The sequence below is a fragment of the Bufo bufo genome, chromosome 6 (assembly GCF_905171765.1).
Source record: "Bufo bufo chromosome 6, aBufBuf1.1, whole genome shotgun sequence".
In the NCBI taxonomy this organism is placed as follows: Eukaryota; Metazoa; Chordata; class Amphibia; order Anura; family Bufonidae; genus Bufo; species Bufo bufo.
In genome coordinates this window covers 84,415,165-84,433,756 of record NC_053394.1, presented here as the reverse complement: position 1 = coordinate 84,433,756, position 18,592 = coordinate 84,415,165, and the positions used below count along the sequence as shown (strand labels likewise).

The window sequence follows — 18,592 nt, the reverse complement described above, 5'->3', positions numbered from 1 at the left end:
TAAATCTTTTTTTGCTAGAAAAATAAAAATTAAGATTTGAAACCAATTGCAGTCTGAATGCCCAGAGTTGCCAGTGCACAAGGACAGAAAGTGCTGCCATGGGGACATACAAACGTCTCCGCAAAGGCAGCCTCAAAAAATCAAATGCTACAGTGTCTGACCAAGATTTATGAGAATTATATAGGGACCGAATGATATAGTTTTCCTTGAAATTATCCTTTAATCTTAAAGACTATGTACAGCTTTGGGGGGTGGGGGTGTTATGATTGCAATATACTCATTTTTGGCTAAAATAAAACTTGTCTCAAAAATTTCAGCCATTTCTATCATACAAGGGTTAAAAAACCTGTGACTTTGCTTTGAATAATAACTGCTCATGTGTAAGGCCTCTTTCACACGAGAGTGACGGATTGGCCCAGGATGCGTTCAGTGAAACTTCCACCATTTTGCAAGCAAGTTCAGTCATTTTTCACGCGCGTGATTAAAAAAAAAACTAAAAAACACTGAAGGTTTGCAAACATCTCCTAGCAACCATCAGTGAAAAACGCATTGCATCCGCACCTGGTTTTTCACTGAAGACCCATTCACTTCTATGGTGCCAGGGCGGTGTGAAAAACACAGAATATAGAACATGCTGCGTTTTTCACGCAACGCAGAACTAATGCGTGAAAAAGAACGCTCATGTACACAGACCTATTGAAATGAATGGGTCAGGATTCAGTGCGGGTGCTACGAGTTCACGTCACGCATTGCACCCACGCGGAAAACTCGCCCATGTGAAAGGGGCCTTACTCTTATACCTGATCTCCTAACCTCAAACACTCTTTGTAGATCAATTCTTATGAAATGGATAAGAATATAGCTTTCAAAAGCATTTATGAGGTCAGGAGATCAGGAATAAGAGCTACACATGAGCTGTCAGATGACAGGATTCCAAGAAAACAAAATCACGGCTTGCAGACAGACTTTATTTTTTAACTCAGAACTGGATGAGCGGATTTTTTATTTTTTTTAAGAAAAACAAACTGAAAAAACTATTTTTAGCCCAAAATAAATAAAATGAAATCATAAAATAGCCTTTAATGAACGCCACCCAAATCTAGATAGAGTTTGTAGTACACTTGTAATGGACTTTTTCAACAAAAAAACAAAATCTGTAAGGTTTCTTAGTGACTGCTTTTCACAAATATTTTTGGTTAAAAAAGCAGTTTGGAATTTTAAAAAAAATGGAAATAATGAAAATGAAAGTTTACAACACGAAAGGTCTACGTTTTCGCTCTGAATAGATCAAACAGTAGAATATGCATTAAAGTGTGTTCTGCAAGTGTGATCGCACAAGATATGTAATAACATCTCCATATAGATCTATAGAATTTCTTTCAGACGCGACATAGAATACTTTCTTTAAAATTACATTTCTTTAAGACTGCCCTACTGACCATACAATCAAGACAAGGAAGGCACTAGAAACAGTTACAAATCTCTCTTCCAATTAGATCTTCTCTGATATGTAAAAATCTTTAAATGTTAGCTTTATCAACGTCATTTTTGAAAAATAAAAATAGGAAATACTTAGAAAATTCACTCTACAACACCGCCGCTATAGATTTTTACAAAACCATATTTACTAAACCGCTCATTGTCTTTTTTTTCATAATATTTTGTTTAAACAGGGCATTGCTGCCACAGGTAGAAAGATTGGAGAACGCAAAGCTGCAGTCCCACAAAAAGATAATAAATAAGTCAAAAAGTAAAATAACGACGAGGCTCTACTATAAACCACAGAGCGGTGAAGTGATGAGTGCGTTGGATACGGCGAGATTTAGAATGAAAAAAAAAAACAAAAAAAAAAAAAACACGGTTTGATGAATAGACTAACTAAAGTAAAACGCTAAAAGTATTTAAAAAAAAATTAAAGGAAAAGAAACTGCTGAAGCATAGCTCATTTATTCTGTGGGACCGCAGCATTATACTTCAAAGCCTTCATAGAGACACTGGTTAGAAAATGGCTTGGAGCCCAGTATTTAGGGTAAGTGGTATGAAATTATGTTTTCCCAAGAAAATAATGCTTTATTCCCAGACATGACTGGAAAGAGACACACGCAGGGTATAAAATCGTACAGGTTTATGTGGTTTCTTCATATACAAACAAGCATGGCTATGGATAATGTTGTTCCCACGTGGGCGGCAGGAAATTGTGTCCAGTCCATGAGGAGTTGAATTCTTGTTTGCTTCCGACGTGGGTCCTTTGGAGAGTTATCACAGTGCTGACCAGGTAAATGAAGGGGTCAAGGTAAGTTAACATAAAGAGGGATGGTAGGTGTTTTTTGTCTATGGCATTGTCCAAGGGTTCTTAGCACTTCTGGAGGCGCACGGTACACCGTCTGCCTTTTTCAGTTGATGCTATGCTTCATTTATCAGTCTGCTGTAGGTCGCCTGCCTGGTAGGTAGCCATGACCATAGGTTAGGCAACTGATAGGAACGAGGTACAACACCGTGAACATTCCTTTCAAAGTACTGGAAAGGCCTGTACCACCAGACCCGTGAGAGGAGGTTTGATGGGGACGCCTCCTTTAGCACCTGCAAGGGAATAAAAATAAAAAAAAGCATATAAAAAGAAGCTCTACAATAAAGGCATACTAAGGGCTTGTTCACATCACCGTTATGGATTCAGTTTTTGTTTTCCGTTATAACATGGTTATAACGGAATCCATAAGACAGAAGTCAAAACGGAAGCCTTTAAGAGGCACTCCGGTTTGATCCTTCTTAACCACCTCCGGACCGCCTAACGCAGGATCGCGTTCCGGAGGTGGCAGCCCTGCGCAGAGTCACGCATATATGCGTCATCTTGCGATGGCCGAGATTTCCTGTGAACGCGCGCACACAGGCGCGCGCGCTCACAGGAACGGAAGGTAAGAGAGTTGATCTCCAGCCTGCCAGCGGCGATCGTTCGCTGGCAGGCTGGAGATGTGTTTTTTTTAACCCCTAACAGGTATATTAGACGCTGTTTTGATAACAGCGTCTAATATACCTGCTACCTGGTCCTCTGGTGGTCCCATTTGTTTGGATCGACCACCAGAGGACACAGGTAGCTCAGTAAAGTCCCACCAAGCACAACTACACTACACTACACCCCCCCCCCCGTCACTTATTAACCCCTTATTAGCCCCTGATCACCCCATATAGACTCCCTGATCACCCCCCTGTCATTGATTACCCCCCTGTAAATCTCCATTCAGATGTCCGCATGATTTTTACGGATCCACTGATAGATGGATCGGATCCGCAAAACGCATCCGGACGTCTGAATGAAGCCTTACAGGGGCGTGATCAATGACTGTGGTTATCACCCCATATAGACTCCCTGATCACCCCCCCTGTCATTGATTACACCCCTGTCATTGATCAACCCCCTGTAAAGCTCCATTCAGACGTCCGCATGATTTTTACGGATCCACTGATAGATAGATCGGATCCGCAAAACGCATCCGGACGTCTGAATGAAGCCTTACAGGGGCGTGATCAATGACTGTGGTGATCACCCCATATAGACTCCCTGATCACCCCCCTGTAAAGCTCCATTCAGATGTCCGCATGATTTTTACGGATGCACTGATAGATGGATCCGATCCGCAAAACGCATCCGGACGTCTGAATGAAGCCTTACAGGGGCATGATCAATGACTGTGGTGATCACCCCATATAGACTCCCTGATCACCCCCCTGTAAAGCTCCATTCAGATGTCCGCATGATTTTTACGGATGCACTGATAGATGGATCCGATCCGCAAAACGCATCCGGACGTCTGAATGAAGCCTTACAGGGGCATGATCAATGACTGTGGTGATCACCCCATATAGACTCCCTGATCACCCCCCTGTCATTGATTACCCCCCTGTAAAGCTCCATTCAGATGTCCGCATGATTTTTACGGATGCACTGATAGATGGATCGGATCCGCAAAACGCATCCGGACGTCTGAATGAAGCCTTACAGGGGCGTGATCAATGACTGTGGTGATCACCCCATATAGACTCCCTGATCAACCCCCCTGTCATTGATCACCCCCCTGTCATTGATTACCCCCCCTGTCATTGATCACCCCTCTGTAAGGCTCCATTCAGATATTTTTTTGGCCCAAGTTAGCGGAATTTTTTTTTTTTTTTCTTACAAAGTCTCATATTCCACTAACTTGTGTCAAAAAATAAAATCTCACATGAACTCACCATACCCCTCACGGAAACCAAATGCGTAAAATTTTTTAGACATTTATATTCCAGACTTCTTCTCACGCTTTAGGGCCCCTAGAATGCCAGGGCAGTATAAATACCCCACATGTGACCCCATTTCGGAAAGAAGACACCCCCAGGTATTCCGTGAGGGGCATATTGAGTCCATGAAAGATTGAAATTTTTGTCCCAAGTTAGCGGAACGGGAGACTTTGTGAGAAAAAAATTAAAAATATCAATTTCCGCTAACTTGTGCCAAAAAAAAAAAATTTCTAGGAACTCGCCATGCCCCTCATTGAATACCTTGGGGTGTCTTCTTTCCAAAATGGGGTCACATGTGGGGTATTTATACTGCCCTGGCATTCTAGGGGCCCCAAAGCGTGAGAAGAAGTCTGGTATCCAAATGTCTAAAAATGCCCTCCTAAAAGGAATTTGGGCACCTTTGCGCATCTAGGCTGCAAAAAAGTGTCACACATCTGGTATCGCCGTACTCAGGAGAAGTTGGGGAATGTGTTTTGGGGTGTCATTTTACATATACCCATGCTGGGTGAGAGAAATATCTTGGTCAAATGCCAACTTTGTATAAAAAAATGGGAAAAGTTGTCTTTTGCCAAGATATTTCTCTCACCCAGCATGGGTATATGTAAAATGACACCCCAAAACACATTCCCCAACTTCTCCTGAATACGGCGATACCACATGTGTGACACTTTTTTGCAGCCTAGGTGGGCAAAGGGGCCCATATTCCAAAGAGCACCTTTAGGATTTCACAGGTCATACCAGCGAATACCTTGGGGTCTCTTCTTTCCAAAATGGGGTCACTTGTGGGGTAGTTATACTGCCCTGGCATTCTAGGGGCCCAAATGTGTGGTAAGGAGTTTGAAATCAAATTCTGTAAAAAATGACCTGTGAAATCCGAAAGGTGCTCTTTTGAATATGGGCCCCTTTGCCCACCTAGGCTGCAAAAAAGTGTCACACATCTGGTATCTCCGTAATCGGGAGAAGTTGGGGAATGTGTTTTGGGGTGTCATTTTACATATACCCATGCTGGGTGAGAGAAATATCTTGGCAAAAGACAACTTTTCCCATTTTTTTATACAAAGTTGGCATTTGACCAAGATATTTATCTCACCCAGCATGGGTATATGTAAAAAGACACCCCAAAACACATTCCTCAACTTCTCCTGAATACAGAGATACCAGATGTGTGACACTTTTTTGCAGCCTAGGTGGGCAAAGGGGCCCACATTCCAAAGAGCACCTTTCGGATTTCACAGGTCATTTACCTACTTACCACACATTTTAGGGCCCCTAGAATGCCAGGGCAGTATAACTACCCCACAAGTGACCCCATTTTGGAAAGAAGAGACCCCAAGGTATTCGCTGATGGGCATAGTGAGTTCATGGAAGTTTTTATTTTTTGTCACAAGTTTGTGGAATATGAGACTTTGTATGAAAAAAAAAATCAAAAAAAAAATCATCATTTTCCACTAACTTGTGACAAAAAATAAAAAATTCTAGGAACTCGCCATGCCCCTCACGGAATACCTTGGGGTGTCTTCTTTCCAAAATGGGGTCACTTGTGGGGTAGTTATACTGCCCTGGCATTCTAGGGGCCCAAATGTGTGGTAAGGAGTTTGAAATCAAATTCAGGAAAAAATGAGGAGTGAAATCCGAAAGGTGCTCTTTGGAATATGGGCCCCTTTGCCCACCTAGGCTGCAAAAAAGTGTCACACATCTGGTATCCCCGTACTCAGGAGAAGTTGAGGAATGTGTTTTTGGGGTGTCTTTTTACATATACCCATGCTGGGTGAGATAAATATCTTGGTCAAATGACAACTTTGTATAAAAAAATGGGAAAAGTTGTCTTTTGCCAAGATATTTCTCTCACCCAGCATGGGTATATATAAATGACACCCCAAAAACACATTCCCCACCTTCTCCTGAGTACGGAGATACCAGATGTGTGACACTTTTTTGCAGCCTAGGTGGGCAAAGGGGCCCATATTCCAAGGAGCACCTTTCGGATTTCACTGGTCATTTTTTACAGAATTTGATTTCAAACTCCTTACCACACATTTGGGCCCCTAGAATGCCAGGGCAGTATAACTACCCCACAAGTGACCCCATTTTGGAAAGAAGAGACCCCAAGGTATTCGCTGATGGGCATAGTGAGTTCATAGAACTTTTTATTTTTTGTCACAAGTTAGTGGAATATGAGACTTTGTAAGAAAAAAAAAAAAAAAAGAAAAAATCATAATTTTCCGCTAACTTGTGACAAAAAATAAAAAGTTCTATGAACTCACTATGCCCATCAGCGAATACCTTAGGGTGTCTACTTTCAGAAATGGGGTCATTTGTGGGGTGTTTGTACTGTCTGGGCATTGTAGAACCTCAGGAAACATGACAGGTGCTCAGAAAGTCAGAGCTGCTTCAAAAAGTGGAAATTCACATTTTTGTACCATAGTTTGTAAACGCTATAACTTTTACCCAAACATTTTTTTTTTTATCAAAGACATGTAGAACTATAAATTTAGAGCAAAATTTCTATATGGATGTCGTTTTTTCTGCAAAATTTGACAACTGAAAGTGAAAAATGTCATTTTTTTGCAAAAAAATCGTTAAATTTCGATTAATAACAAAAAAAGTAAAAATGTCAGCAGCAATGAAATACCACCAAATGAAAGCTCTATTAGTGAGAAGAAAAGGAGGTAAAATTCATTTGGGTGGTAAGTTGCATGACCGAGCAATAAACGGTGAAAGTAGTGTAGTGCAGAAGTGTAAAAAGTGGCCTGGTCTTTCAGGGTGTTTAAGCACTGGGGGCTGAAGTGGTTAATACAAGTCTATGGGCAGCAGAACGGATCCGTCCTGCTTTCCATTATGCAGGAGTTCAGTCCTGCATAACAGAAACCAGGATGGATCCGTTCTGCTGCCCATCGACTTGGGAAGGGGGAATGTAACAAGTCACGTGTATAAAATGTGTTCATGAATTCCCCCAAATGGCACCGGTACACATTAGGGTACAGTCGGCTGAATCTGCTGAGAATGGTGGGTCCCTCTGGCAGAGCTCCAGACAGATGTCAGGGGAGAGAAGTATCGTGAGAAGTGAATATTTTGACCCGATCCTTTGGTTTTCCTGGCAGATAATCCACCACCAGAGGTATCTGGCAGTGGCTTTCTCTGCTCTCCCCATTGAACGCACATACACATTCAGCCAAGCCAAACATGTATGTGTATGGAGGAGTTGGGAGAGAACTGTTGGCTGAACGTTCGGCTGAAGGCTATTGAATGTGTATGGCCTCCCTTAGTGTTCTCCACCAGCTATGACTTGCACTGTTCATTAACATATCCTACAAAAGCCTAATAGGTATTTAATGTATGCCTGTGCCACGAGAAAATCTTGTAAGGCCAGTAAGAAGATCAGTTGACCTTTTCACATATTCTGTGACCACGATCAGGGGTAATCGTTCTCCTTGCACAGATTCAAGCTGGTGTAGGGAGAAGTAAGAGCAGTGCTCCTCAGGAAAAGGAGATCCAGCACCCCCTCTCTGCCCCACGAGACATCAAGAAACAGCTTCTACCTCCTGCACAGAATCCAAGAGTGGCATGAGCCTAGATACTGAGAATGTCTCCTCCAAACATCATATGGCCCTCTTGTAGCCTAGGTAGACCCTGCATGGCCACCTTGCTCCTGAAGTTTACAGGATTGGCACAAATTCCGACGTGGTGTCCTCACTTATTACAATCTTCTCCTTGCATGGCTGGAAAAGCTTTTTAGTGAAGTTAGAGAACCGCGCACCCAAAGGCTGAGGCCTACAACGTGTCCAGCCATACATATACACATTAATGTCTTGTATATAGCATACAAAATCTACCACAACACAAAAACACCAAAAACTTGTTTAGAGAAACTCCTGACCCCCCCCCCCCCTCCCAAAACCCTGTCAAAACAGTCCGACCAGACAGGATGAACCACATTCCTTAGAGGAAAAACACAGCACTTTTTGTACAAATCAATGATAAGAATCAATGAGTACTGAAAGCATCTATTCAAAGCATTCACACATCACTCAGAAAACTTGCTTCCAATTTGTTTGTTTTTTAACATTTTGGTGTCATCTTGGGAGTTAAACCAATTTTATTTAGGGCAATGACTTAAAGGGTACCCATCACTATGAAAATGCTGTGTAATCTGGCAGCAGCAGGAGGAGCTGAGAAGATCAATATATCGTTTTATGGGAAACGATTCTGTATAACTATACTTTAGGGCTCATGCACATGACGGTTGTTGGGCGGTGCCAGTATTGCGGCCTGCAAACAGCGGGTCCGCAATATATGGGCACCGGCCGTTTGTGCACTGCATCATGGATGCGGACCAGTTCACTTGAATGAGTCTGCAATGTGGAAGGTGCGGTGCCGAATGTAGGCATTAGCCCTTATACATTTATATCGGTGCTCACTCTCGTCGCCCAGATATAAAATTTATAAAGTACAAGTTATACTGAATCTTTTCCCATAAACTATGTATCAATCTGCTCAGCTCCTCCTGCAGCGCGGACACCATGTTCCATGTGTAAGGTTTATGACAAAGGGTATACTCACTTGCTGGTTGGCCATAGTATGATACCACCAGAAACACCGGGATGTGATGTAATAAGCGACGACGACATCTACAGTGTAGTGGTCATGTGCTAAAAGAATACAGAAGACCCCAACAACGCTGAGGGACCAGCAAATCCAGAGATACCACCAGAGACGCCTAGGAGAATCTATTGAAACAAAAACAGCGCCAATAAGGTCCGGGGTCCATTCAGATGAAACATTTAGATAAGGGAAGGGTCACATCTCCATCTACCCGATCCAGCAGAGAACAGTGCCGGAGTTTAGTGGATTTGGCCTAGCAGGATACTGCTGTTCACCCCCAGACCCCATTGACTATAATGGGACGCTGCCAGACAAAAACAACTGCATGCATCAATTTGTCAGGCTGAAAACGGATACTCACGCTGAAAAGCGGACGGATCCTATTACAGTGGGGTACAGCAGTAAATGGCAGCATCAGGCTAGGCTGGATCCGGTGAACTCTGGCAGTTAAATGGAGGCGCGAAGGAGATATGGACATATTAACATGGCAAGATGTACCGCTACAGTGGGAACAGATACAGAAGATCACTTACACTCTTTTATGAACAAGTATGTCAGTGTTAACATGACCGTGTGGCCACTGTACAAATAGTCCCCACACATGTTGTGAGCTCCTGTGATTGAAAGTCCACCTCCCGCAATCATCTTTGCAATCCTCCTCAGCTGAGCCTCCCAGTCGCCAAAAAGCTGAAAAGAAACAAAAAAGAAAAAAAAAAGGTTGGTTATTTTTTTCCATTATTTGATTTACAAAAAAAAAAAAAAAAGAAGGATATTGTGCATTAAAAGTAGACTTCAAGACAGGAGTCATACTTCTGCATCCATGATACCTCGGGATTGACAGTAGTTTGGTCCATTTCATTAGGTGTTAGAATAGAAGAATAAAAGCTGCCATTTGTACAAGCTATAATCTACTCTGAGTACATCATTCGCTCCACCTCATCCACCATCACGGTACACAGGGAAGACCCAATCTGTGCTGCACAGACACATTTTCTGAGGACGATTCATTAATATCGCCATATGCATAGTTGGAATCCATGATAATCCAGACAAACAGTCCTGGTGGCCCAACTTTAAGAGAGTTCTTTGTTACCTAAGCTCAACATATCACAAGATGTGCGGTGCAAGACTGACCGTCTGTGGGTGCGGGGAGGGGGAAGCAAACTTGGATTTTTCGATACTCTTGTCAAGAGAAGGATTCCAGTTTTTTTTTGGATCAAATAATTTTCATTTTGGTTTTACAAGAAAGTGCATTATACAAATACACAACTATAACCCCTCCCCCTCCTCCCCCCCTCCCTCCATCCCATCCCCCTTTCCCAAAGCACAGTCACTTGAAAGAAGAATTCAGGTATGGTCCATAAATGTAAGTTCATGGTATTCTTTTTGAAGGCATCACCGTCTAATCTTCTGGGGCGGACCATATAACTTCATGGATTTCTATTATCCACACATAACTCTGTCGTAAGCATTTGAATATCAACCATCATCCAACAGTCTACCATTCACCCATATCAATTATCCATTAAATCTTTCATTCCATTCAAAGTATACAGTCACCTCTAAGACAGCTCATAATATGAGATCCATGAAGACCAAACTGCTTCAAATTTTTTCTTAGAATCCCTTTTCAGGTAAACATATTCCTCCAATTTAATCAATGCATGTACCCTATTCACTACTTCTTGGCTGGTGGGCGCCATCTTATCTATCCAGTGAAATGAGAAGGATTCCAGTTGGTCATGAAACCAATTCAATACTACATGGTGGCCCACGAAAAAGTAGCCCACCTCCAATATCTCCAAATCAAATGTCTTAGTCGCCCAGAGCAACTAATCAGAGCTCAGCTTTCAGTTCCTACAGGCTTCTGAAAAAATGAAAGCTGAACTCTGATTGGCTGCTACGGACAACTGATGGGCGGGCTTTAGCACTGCCCTAGCCTGTGAAACAGTGCAAGCCTCCGCCAGCCTTTGTAAACAAAAAAGCCCTTGCCCTGCGCTCATATCAGGGGGCCGGAGGGGTGAAGGTGGGGATATGTCCGGGTGAGGCTTTAACAAAATTAAAAGGGAAAGGTGGACATATCTGTACATCTAGGACTAAGGCTGGGCTCTTTGTTCCTTTGTTTCTTTCCTTCCTCTGGGTGAGGTTTGTGATACCAGTGTATGTAGACATAGTGATAGGGAATTTAGGGCTGTATTACACAAACAGATTATCTGACCATTAGTCAGATGGCCAATGACACACACAGATCTTTTGTTATACACACCAGCTAGTGGTCTGCTTGGACAGAATCTGTCGGTGTAATAGTGGCCTTGTTTAAACAGCAGCAATAAGCAGTCACTAGTTCAGTAAAAAAGCATGATGAAACAGGTTCCCTTTACAAAACATGTAAAGAAGGTCACAAAAAACGTCCTTTTATTTTGTACTGGTGTAAACCAGCGCTTCCTGTGCCAAATTTCTGAAGACCTGAGTTTCTCTTTCAGATTAATAAACTGTTAATGCATCGCTACCCAGAAGTGTAGTGGCGCATGCACAGTGGCTGCTCCAGTATTGGCAGTAATCTGAGCAGTGGCACAGGTGGGCCGGACAAGATGTCGAGCCCTGTAAATAAGGCGGTGGGGGAGCTTCTTCAGCAGCGGGACAGCCCCTCGCACATGAAGAACTCACTATGATGAAGGGATCAATTCATACAAATAGAGTCGCTCATCCCTACTGAGGAGTAGTGGTTTCTTTCATATGAATACGTATAATAAATAATAGTCCATTGGCTGCACAACAATCTAATGTGTACAGAGGGGTAGCCATGCTGTCGGGAGAACGGAGGATAGAAATGGTTGGCTTTTCACACGTAGATGCATGCTTGGCTGGCCAGACCCACCGGCCCTCTAATGTGTGTGAAGAGCTCCCGACTCACCACCGACGGATTATGTCAGGGGATAGAAGGTGGGGGCCAAAAGATGTATTTTCTCCCAGTCCTGGTTTTCCCAGGAGATAGGCCGCCACCAGAAGTGTCTGGCATCAACTCTCTCTGCTCTCCCCATAGAATACACGGACACGATCGGCCAAGTCAAATGTGTATGCTTTTAGGGAAGGCGGAAGGGAGCTAAAAGCGGTCGGCCAAACGGTTGAACAGCTATTGAATGTGTATGGGGGTCTTAAGAATACATGTTTAAGTGGAAGCCGGGGGAGTTAGCTCAAAACTGCCAGCAGTTGGCAATAAAGTTCACAAATTACTAAAATGCAGATGTTCTATTTTGATTTTTGATTTTGAAGCTCGTATTTGAGCGTACAAAATACAATTTTTATTTTTTTTATTCTGAACAATCGTGGATTTTTAAAATCCATTTATTACTGAGAATTGCTCATTTCTTATGCTGGCCTGCCACCTGGTGGCCAGATAAGAAATGCAACTTTATTACTTTAATACCCTGAGCCTCTCCAGCAAAGCAGAGTGTATTAAAATCAATTAAGAAGGTTTTTCACCCTTTATATGCCCTGATCTCACTTGATCACGACATCTAAAAAGGCTTTAATTATCGCGATCGGCAATATTGCCGGTCGCAGTAATTAGCCGCGGGTCTCTGCTGTTTGAAACAGCGGAGACCTGTCAGCCATGACCCCCGCTGCACATGCGAGTGGGCGCCATATTTGCCTATAGCTCCAGCGCCGTACATGTTCTTTCTCCACTTGCAGATACGACACTTTTAATGGTTAACAACGTGAGCTTTCGAGACAACGTGGGTCTCTTCATCAGGCATAATAGTGTGTAATCAAGTGTCCAGAGAAACTCCAATATATGTACAAAAGACCAGAGACACGGTGTAATTAATGGACATTTGAAGAAGAGAACAAAAAGAGAGACCTTGGAGAAAGTTCTTACAGATGAGATGTCAGGCCTGGTGACCCCCCCATCTCTGGAGCAGTTTCTTTAGATCTTGTAATATGTCAAATACTTTGGAAAAATTCAGTCCTTTGTTCAGTATATCAAACAGTGTCATACATTTATATTCCTAAATTCTTCAGCCTATTCGAGATTTTAAATTGCCTTTTAATATGACGACTTTTATATGTTCTTCATTGTGTCCATGGCTACAAAAATGCTTCACCACAGCAAAATGGACCTTTTGCACTGTGTGGCAATGAGACCTCATCCTTGCTTTAAGTTTCTGTCCTGCTTCTCCCACATAGGACATTTAGCCCAGAGAATCAGGTACACAACATTGGATGTAGAACATCTCAGTGTCCCAGGGATATTATGATCTGCTGTGTGTTGGGGATCCGGATCTTGTCTGTCATTATATAGCAACAGGTTATGCATCTCCTTAAGGGCCAATTCAGACGGCCGTAGTGCTTTGCGGATCCACAAAACACGGATACCAGCTGTGTGTGTTCCACAATTTGCAGACAGCACATGGCTGCAACCGTGATAGAAAATGCCTATTCTTGCCCATGATTGCAGACAAGAATTTTACAAGCTCTATCTTTTCTGCGGAGCCGTGGAACCACGGATGCGGACAGAACACGATGTACTGTCTGCCTGTTTTGCGGGACCATTGGAATAAATGGATCCGCACCTATTCCGCAAAATTGGGGAACGGATGCGGACTCGTTCATACGGCCGTCTGAACGAGCCCTAAGATTGTATTACACAGCCTGATGTGGCAGGGGATTGATGGGAGAGAAGCGTTCCCTCCCGGGAATCACATGCTCGCTAGCGGTGGAGACCACTGCTATAACATACCGCTATCTCCTCCGCAGCATGTGGAGGAGCGATCGCTATGCCATCACTCGTCCCCATGCTGTCTAGTTGTTTGCCAGCGGCAGATCGTGATTAGTCACCACGATCTGCCGTCTGAAAACGATAATTTTTTTAAAACACGTCAAAAGATTTTGACTGCCCGATGATCAAGCATTTGCTCATTCATTGAGCAATTAGCGGCAGTATTACACTGCAAGATGATCACTTGTTAGCGATCACCTGCTGAAAAATCTGCAAGTGTAATACAGGGATAAGTTCCTATTTGTGTAATACAGGGATAAGTTCCTATTTGTGTAATACAGGGCAATGAACTCCTGATCAGAAGGGCTGGATCAGATGTGATTATACTTGATAGGAGAACTGGATCTCCTATGTATATGCTGTGTATGGGAGACATCATAGTAGCTAGTCTCTACTGACTAACCCAGGGAAACATGACTAGAGATGAAGGCTACAGACGGGGAAATTGCTAAAAAAAAAAAAAAAAACACACAAAAAAATGAAAATATGACGACCACATCTAGTGCTACTCCTCATGTACATACACGTCAGCTTATTCTGAAAAGTCACCTGAAACGAGACGTACTCTCGAAGGATGATGCGTATGAAGAGAAGGGGGTCACACTTCTTCTATACTCTGACAAGTGAATTATAAAGATAAACAAAAAAATAAATAAAAAAAATAAGATTGAGCTCATTAATATCACACAGTGGAAACCTTTACATTCCAATCAATGCCACAGCAATTAAGACTCTTAATACTAATTACATTAATTGGATTGAAAGGTCATACTAATCAACAGCAGAAGTCGTCTTCTTGACTACAGACTGGTGCAGAATAAGATGCGATGCTGGGTGCAGGGAACCTGCCATGCCGCCCAGGTTAACATCAGTACATGGTCATGACCTGCTGCGGTGATGGGTTTCCTCAAATGGCAGGAGCAGCTACATGTAAGGCTACTTTCACACCGGCGTTTTGGCTTTCCGTTTGGGAGATCCGTTCAGGGCTCTCACACGCGGTCCAAAACGGATCAGTTTTGCCCTAATGCATTCTGAATGGAAAAGGATCCGCTCAGAATGCATCAGTTTGCCTCCGATCAGTCTCCATTCCGCTTTGGAGGCGGACACCAAAACACTGCTTGCAGAGTTATGGTGTCTGTCTGACGAAACTGAGCCAAACGGATCCTTTTTGACACACAATGGAAGTCAATGGGGACGGATCCGTTTTCTATGACACAATCTGGCACAATAGACTTTCAATGGTGTTCAAGACGGATCCGTCTTGGATATGTTAAAGAGAATACAAGCGGATCCGTTCTGACTGGATGCAGATGGTTGTATTATCTGAACGGATCCGTCTGTGCAGATCCATGACGGATCCGCACCAAACGCGAGTGTGAAAGTAGCCTTAGTCAGCTTCATTTCCAGAAGGAAATTATTCACCCACATTGTGGTGACTGTACCACAAATGTTTTTTTTTTTCTGCTGAATGCCAAAAATGGAAGTAAAAGAGACACCTACGAATGCCAGGGTAAAACTATCCTACAGTGCAGACCACATCAGCTGGAAGCAGTGCTATACTGGCATCAGAAAACAGATCACCTGCACTGCATGCTGACAGTGGAATAAAGGATGCCGGGTCCCTGGGGATGTAACAGCTTCTCCTAATGCGATGCCTCCCTCCTGGTGACAGTACACATCGCCCGGCTGTGCTGTAATCAGATCCACTATTACACAGCGAGTATACAGCAGCAGTCAGGATACAAAACGTGCAGCTCCATTGTGTCCGATGGTAAAGACAGTAGCACTGAGTTGTTCTCACCCTACAAGATGGGAAGGCGTGTACTACCTACAACTCCAGTGCTCCTGCGACCACCAAAGACGGCATCACCCCTGACCATCCCAATAATGGGTCTGTTCAGCTATTACTATGGAGGGAGATGTGGAATCCAGCAGATCGGCACAGGGCTTTGGTGACTTGCATTCTAGAAAGTGTAGGCGCTCTAAAATTAAAACTGATCAACCCCTGGATAGGAGCAGTATATAACGTGCTAAAAAAAAAAAAAAAAAAAAAAAAAAAAAAGGGATTCAGCCAGCAGCGGAGGCAATATGGACAATCACAATACATTAGTAAGTGCCTTGTAATAACTTTCTCTACATGATGAATGCCACTTGCTGAAGTGAGACAACCCCTTTAAGACATTGGTATGCAAATTCACTTGTCGATGTGTGTCCGGAAAACATTAAAAACCTGCTCTAGGGAATACCCCGACATACCGCTACTATACACCGGTTAAAAGGGGACTTTCTCCAACCAGCGTCACCTTGGAAACTAACAGCACAAAGCAATCGCCGGCTCACCTCTGAGTCACGGTTTCATCTCTGGCCAATAAATTTCCTCTGCTCGCTTCATCTTCATTGTTTGGATGCCAGCCTATTGCATTCAGGTTATTCAGCCGCTGAGGCGGGAGCCTTTCTGTTATACTGAAATTAGCAGGATATTAGGAGCTCGCAGAGAACTGGTCAATATCCTCCTGGGAGTCGGACAAACACTTTCAGGTACTGACCAAAGGGCAGAGGAACTCGGATTCCCATTCCTACTGACGAAGGCTTTATATATAGACTGAACATTTTAATATTACAGGCTTGTCTGAGGATATAGGAAAGCAATGCACTGACTGGGCCAAAAAATCTGTCTGTCCGTCGTCGTCCCCCCCCACCCAGACACAGGCACTTTTCTGGAGTCGGACATTCATGTGAATGCAGTACCAGATGAGGACTCCTTTTACAAGGGCATGTCGATCAGAGCTCGCTTACCTTCATTTACATGAAGCACTCATTGCCACTGAATGATTAAAGAGGACCTGTCCCCTCTCCTGACAGGTCTGTTTTAGGGCACTTTCACACTTGCGTTTTTGTTTTCCGGCATAGAGTTCCATCACAGGGGCTCAATACCGGAAAAGAGCTGATCAGTTTTATCCTAATGCATTCTGAATGGAGAGCAATCGGTTCAGGATGCATCAGTTCAGTCCCTCTTAAGTTTTTTGGACGGAGAAAATAGCAGTTTTCTCTCCTGCCAAAAATAGGATCCGGCAAAACGGATCCGGCTTTTCGGTCTGCTCTTACCTTTAAAAATGCAAAAATTTTTTATACCGGATCTATTTTTCCGGATGACACCGGAGAGACGCATCCGGTATTTGTCAGACGTATCCGCATCAGTCTGCGTCCGGATTGCCGGATCCGGCAGGCAGTGCTGGCGATGGAACTGCCTCCTGGAATCCTCTGCCGCAAGTGTGAAAGTACCCTTAGCATCTACTTGCATTCCCCATGTAATAATTCTGCAACACTCCATGTAATATTTCAGCCATTTGTATGGCTTTATGTTGTGCCATTCCTTTATTATTCCTGCTAGAAGTTATGAATGAATTACTAGCAGTTTGCTATAAAGTGCCGGATAGGCGATACCAGTTGGGGGGGCAAATGTCCCTGCACAGTCTGACACTGACCGCACTGATTGGATAATGTCAGATTATGCAGGGACAATGTTCAATCAAACAGTTTCATTATTGTCAGCAGCACATCCGTGTTTATGCAGGGTAATGTGCTGCCAAAAAACCAAGGACAGAGACGGAATGTATTATTCCAGCCTTCGAGGGGTTAACCCATTTGCGCTCTTCACTAACCTTCCACAGTCACAGGTCCCCACTTCCTGCATCTACCATACAGACAAGAGGCGCTCTGATGACATAATCGCCCTGCTTGCCTGTAGATAGCAGAGGTTTCTTTTAGCCGTTTCGGCAAAGCAGGACCTGAACACTGATCTGTACATTTACAAGTACAGACAGCAGTGTGTCTGCGCAGGCGCACTACCAAAGCCCTGCTCGATCTCAGTCACTGTATTCAACAGCATCTGGGCTACTGCGCATGCCCATGAGCTGTTCATTTCTACAGAGGTGCAGAGAGGTGGCAGGGATGGTAGCTGCTGCACATTATATATATATATATATATATATATATATATATATATATATATATATATATATACACACACATACACACACACACATATATATATATATATACATACATACATACATACATACACACACACACACACAGTACAGACCAAAAGTTTGGACACACCTCATTCAAAGAATTTTCTTTATTTTCATGACTATGAAAATTGTAGATTCACACTGAAGGCATCAAAACTATGAATTAACACATGTGGAATTATATACATAACAAACAAGTGTGAAACAACTGAAAATATGTCATATTCTAGGTTCTTCAAAGTAGCCACCTTTTGCTTTGATTACTGCTTTGCACACTCTTGGCATTCTCTTGATGAGCTTCAAGAGGTAGTCCCCTGAAATGGTTTTCACTTCACAGGTGTGCCCTGTCCGGTTTAATAAGTGGGATTTCTTGCCTTATAAATGGGGTTGGGACCATCAGTGGCTTTGAAGAGAAGTCAGGTGGATACACAGCTGATAGTCCTACTGAATAGACTGTTAGAATTTGTATTATGGCAAGAAAAAAGCAGCTAAGTAAAGAAAAACGAGTGGCCATCATTACTTTAAGAAATGAAGGTCAGTCAGTCAGCCGAAAAATTGGGAAAACTTTGAAAGTAAGGGATATTTGACCATGAAGGAGAGTGATGGGGTGCTGCGCCAGATGACCTGCCCTCCACAGTCACCGGACCTGAACCCAATCAAGATGGTTTGGGGTGAGCTGGACCGCAGAGTGAAGGCAAAAGGGCCAACAAGTGCTAAGCATCTCTGGGAACTCCTTCAAGACTGTTGGAATACCATTTCACGTGACTACCTCTTGAAGCTCATCAAGAGAATGCCAAGAGTGTGCAAAGCAGTAATCAAAGCAAAAGGTGGCTACTTTGAAGAACCTAGAATATGACATTATATATATATATATATATATATATATATATATATATATATATAT

The 18,592-nt window shown here is 43.1% G+C and overlaps 1 protein-coding gene across 2 annotated transcripts in view; it reads right to left on the bottom strand.

The window, feature by feature from the left end:
* Positions 1–1,013: 1,013 nt before the first annotated feature.
* The window catches only part of SGMS1 (sphingomyelin synthase 1), a 322,253-nt gene continuing 304,674 nt past the window's right edge, over positions 1,014–18,592 (bottom strand). For both annotated transcript variants that reach the window (XM_040435301.1, XM_040435302.1), the window contains 3 exons: positions 9,408–9,561; positions 8,833–8,999; positions 1,014–2,580 (listed from right to left, as the gene is read on the bottom strand). In XM_040435301.1, coding sequence (XP_040291235.1) covers positions 2,404–2,580; positions 8,833–8,999; positions 9,408–9,561 — 498 coding nt within the window. In that variant the 3' untranslated portion in view covers positions 1,014–2,403. The remainder of the gene's footprint in view (positions 2,581–8,832; positions 9,000–9,407; positions 9,562–18,592) is intronic.